The 4,711-nt window shown below is 36.4% G+C and overlaps 1 protein-coding gene across 1 annotated transcript in view; it reads right to left on the reverse strand.

Annotated features, from left to right (window-relative positions):
• MAK (male germ cell-associated kinase) overlaps positions 1-4,711 on the reverse strand; it is a 93,797-nt gene that overhangs the window by 72,274 nt on the left and 16,812 nt on the right. The window contains exons 3-6 of the mRNA XM_011962912.1: positions 2,940-2,994; positions 1,907-2,032; positions 1,067-1,088; positions 969-976 (exon numbers count right to left, since the gene is read on the reverse strand). Of these exons, the coding sequence (XP_011818302.1) occupies positions 969-976; positions 1,067-1,088; positions 1,907-2,032; positions 2,940-2,994 (211 nt within the window). The remainder of the gene's footprint in view (positions 1-968; positions 977-1,066; positions 1,089-1,906; positions 2,033-2,939; positions 2,995-4,711) is intronic.

Here is a 4,711-nt window from a genome sequence, read left to right on the forward strand (position 1 = left end):
GAGTCTCACTATGTTGCCCAGGCTGGTCTCAAACTCCTGGGCTCAAGTGATCCTCCCACCTCAGTCTCCCAAAGTACTAGATTAAAGACAGGAACTACTGCATCCAGCCAGATTTATATATATTTCAAAAATAGACGAAAATTTAATATTTCATGTATTTATGTATTTCATTTTTTTCTTCAACAAGTGTATCTTGATATTTCATGTATGTATATATCATTTCAATATTTTACAGGACAAAATTTATTAGAGGCTGAAAATTAAGATTACTCATAATTCCACATGATTAAGAAACTTTTAATTTTTCAGTATTCTAATCGAGTCCTAATTCATTTGCATGCATAACTTTTATATTAGGAATGAATGTCACATACACGCAATTTCATTTGTTTTTTCCACTTGGAAGCATTTTCACAATCCTTATAATTATCACCTTTAATGGTAATAATTCCATCAATATTATATACAATAATTACCAACCTATTTTTGCACCGATATTTATTTTAAATAGTTCAAAAAGTGAAGCTTAGTACAGACATTTAACAGAATATATTATTTATAGCAACTATAAAGACTACATATCCACATAAAAAATACTTGTAAGTAAATGAATCAAATTAAAAATTTTGTCCCACTGAAATTACAACTAAGTAAAAAGGCGTGCATGTCTATAGACAAGGCCTAGAAGGGACTTTAGAAAAATAAAAACTGATTTGAGGGGCAGAAATTCACTTTTATTTTAATTGATATTAATGTTATAATGATTTCGGCCTGGAACATAAAAGGCATTCAATAAATATGTTTTGAGAAAGGGAAAAATATGATTAAAGAAGAATTCACGTAACATCCTCAGACCTTGAGTGAGTGAGCGTATGCGTGTGTGTGTGTGTGTGTGAAAGAAACAGAGAGAAATCAACATCATTACTTTGGAAAATTATTTCTAAGTATTTCAGGGTTTTTTGTTGAACATTTCTCACTTTACAAGCAGGCAAAATGGATGTTAATCTCCCAGATGTGACCAGAACAACCATCAAAACATTATCTCCCCAAGCCCAGGGCGGAAGACTGAAGCTCTCCTTGTACAGATTCTGCCCACACATATTTAAAAATTGTGAACTTCCTTGGAATTGGTAACACATCAAGTCTTATCATTGACTTGTGCATTCTACTGAATGAATTTTTTAGATCCTTTCTTGAAAGCAACTTCATTCCTTTCTCCATTCTTTCATTAACCTTCACAAGATGCTTGGGAGAGCAACCAAGATAATTTTCTCAACAGTGCCCAAGGCCAGCTTTATTACTGAGTACTAAACTATATATAAATTTGTATTTTATTTTATTTTATTTATTTTATTTTTTTTTGAGACGGAGTCTTGCTCTGTCGCCCGGGCTGGAGTGCAGTGGCCGGATCTCAGCTCACTGCAAGCTCCGCCTCCCGGGTTCACGCCATTCTCCTGCCTCAGCCTCCCAAGTGGCTTGGATTACAGGCGCCCGCCACCTCGCCCAGCTAGTTTTTTTGTATTTTTTTTTTAGTAGAGACGGGGTTTCACCGTGTTCGATCTCCTGACCTCGTGATCCGCCCGTCTCGGCCTCCCAAAGTGCTGGGATTACAGGTTTGAGCCACCGCGCCCGGCCAAATTTGTATTTTAAAAAGCATAAATAGATAGTATGTGTATTTATATAAGATACTGGACTTCACTTTCAAGGATTTACAACAGGAAGATGCTGGCTATGTCACAGCTGGTTCTTCTTCAGTGTTAAATGTTACCCTTTGATAAAGGTAACAGAACTAGTTAATTTAAATTTACCTTTTGGAGTGATCAATTTTTATCTCATAAAGTATGACATATTGAAAAGATCAAAAGAACTAACGGAGGGAATAACAGGGAAAAATGTGAATAAAAACATACCTGTCTTTCATTAATTGATAGAGGTTTTCTTTCATATATTCAAATATAAAATAAAGATGGTCATTTTCTCTGATAACTTCTTTCAATTTAATAACATTGGCATGATTAAGTTTCTTCAGAGACTGAAAAATAACAAATATGCATTAAAATTTCTTTAAAAACTTATAAAAGTTGGCAAAATTGTATCAATGCTAAGTATGATAATTATGTAATTTTCCATTTCTCCTGGGTTCATTAATTAATTACATTTTAATATCTCCATAATTGCCTTAAGTAATGAACGTTAAGTGCAAACAATAAATCAAGCCAGCAATAGCTATTAAACATTTCAATCTGTTACATTTTTCCCTTGGTTTATAAACAGGTCTAACTTTTGTCTGACTTAACCATGCAAAGGTATCCAAAATTATATCCAAGTCTTTAAGCATAAAATCTAAGGAAATAGAATGTAGTTATTTTAAAAGATGTCTTTGGTGGCTGAGCACGGTGGCTCATGCCTGCTACCTCAGCAAGTGGGCAGATCACCTGAGGTCAGGAGTTCGAGACCAGCCTGGCCAACATGGTGAGACCTTATCTCTACTAAAAATACAAAAATTAGCTGGGCATGGTGACACACACCTGTAGTCCCAGCTACTCGGGAAGCTGAGGCAGGAGAATCATTTGAACCCAGGAGATGGAGGTTGCAGTGAGCCGAGATCATGCCACTGCATTCCAGCCTGGGTGACAGAGTAAGACTCTGTCTAAAAAAAAAAAAAAGAAAAGAAAAGAAAAGAAAAGTTGTCTTTGCATAATATGATTTTAAGATGCTCTCTTAAAAGTGAAAGTGAACTTTCAAATGTGAGGATATAATTATATGCTGTCCTCCACTGACATCAGAACCAAAAGAAATGAGAAATTAATTTAGGAATATAAAGGAAAAACAAACACAATTATCTTCAGAATGCTTCCCACAGAGAATAAAATAATCTTAACTACTATCCTCAGGTAGCATTAAGGCCTTCCAGTTTCTTTTCATCTTTAGGATTTTACCTTAACTTCTCTCAAGTTCATGCACTCATCCCAAGAATAGAACTTTCTCTTCATCCTAAAATAAATTAGGGAAAGTTTAGTGTTCAGGGTTTGAGAATTCAAAGACACACATTACGCTGCTGGCTTTCTTACTCCAGTATTGGTTCACTTTGGACGAGCTCTCTCTCCCTGTCCTCATCCTTACAAGGAAATCACCTCCTATATCTCAAGGCTGCTTGTTAGGCCTATGCCACATCCAAACATCAGCTTTAACGCAAAAGTGAAAACATTACCATTAATCTTCCTTTCTGGGTGAGTTCTTAACATTTCTCTAATCAGTTTAATTGTGCCTTTCTTAAACGGTCCCTTTCAAGTTCCTCTCTTTTTAGAACTTAAGAGATAAATACAAAACACTATACTTCAGGAGGGGTTAGGAAAAGAAACCACAAATTTTGAGCAAATGTAGTCAAATAATCTGATCTGATAAGTCTCATATCATTACATCAGCTTTAGACAAGAGGCCCATAGTTAAATGTCTCCTTACTTAAATTATTTAAGTTGGCAAAAATTCAGAAGTAACTATAAACGTTAGAAGTGGCTTTCTTGGCCAGGAGCGGTGGCTCATGCCTGTAATCCCAGCACTTTGGGAGGGTGAGGCTGGCAGACCACAAGGTCAGGAGTTCAAGACCATCCTGGCTAACATGGTGAAACCGCGTCTCTACTAAAAATACAAAAAAATTAGCTGGGCGTGGTGGCAGGCACTTGTAGTCCCAGCTACTAGGGAGGCTGAGGCAGGAGAATCTCTGGAATCCAGGAGGCAGAGGTTGTAGTGAGCTGAGATTGCGCCACCGCACTCCAGCCTGGGCAACAGATGAGACTCTGTCTCAAAAAAAAAGAAATGGCTTTCTTGAATTTTGTTCTTTACTTCCCCTCTTTCAACCCAATGTTGGTTTCTACTAGAGATAAATATACCAAAAGTGTATTTAGGGTAAAAAGTATTTCCACTGTATACACCATAGTTCGTTGTTGTGTTTTTACATGAACATGTGTTTTTATATGAACAGATTTTTAGTCACCATACAAAACAGGGGATAAAAAACAGGATTCATATTCTAAAAAATGTTTCTTCAGGTATGGGAATTATAAGGCTGGGCTGTGAAAAAGAAAAACCAAATATGCCATGCTGCTTTCATTTAGTAATATAATCTCCTACCAAGATGTTCCAGAAGATCCTTGGGAAGCTTAGCATTGTCTTTATTAATTACTATAATCCTTAAGATCCAGAGGCTCTACAGGGGGTATAATACACAGGTGAGGAAATGAGTACAAATTGGCAGCACAACATCATGGCCAAGAACAGAGGCTTTGGAACCACACTGCCTGGATTCAAATCCTGGCCTAGTCACTTACTGTAGGACTTTGGACAAGTTACCCAATGACCAGTCTATGCCTCAAATTTCTTAGTTAGCCATACAGTAGAAACTACTGCATAAGAAGAGCTTCTTGCAAACTGCTTAGTTCAGCACTCAATACCTACTAGATGTTTTCATTTTTACCAATATCTGTGATTGACTGTAAGATGACATAAAGGACATCACGAAGATGACATAAAGGGCACCACTGCTATTATTTCCAAAATATCCTTAGTGAATGAGAATTTCATTTGCAGTTACTCAGGTACTAGACATTTATGAAGAAGTGTGATGAAATGGGGGTTTACTAGCTTATTAAAAGATACCTTTCAGTGCTACAGATTTATAAAATGTCCTGCTGAAGCATAATGTGCCCATGCC

This window comes from Colobus angolensis, unplaced genomic scaffold, assembly GCF_000951035.1.
Source record: "Colobus angolensis palliatus isolate OR3802 unplaced genomic scaffold, Cang.pa_1.0 Scaffold6, whole genome shotgun sequence".
Classification (NCBI taxonomy): Eukaryota; Metazoa; Chordata; class Mammalia; order Primates; family Cercopithecidae; genus Colobus; species Colobus angolensis.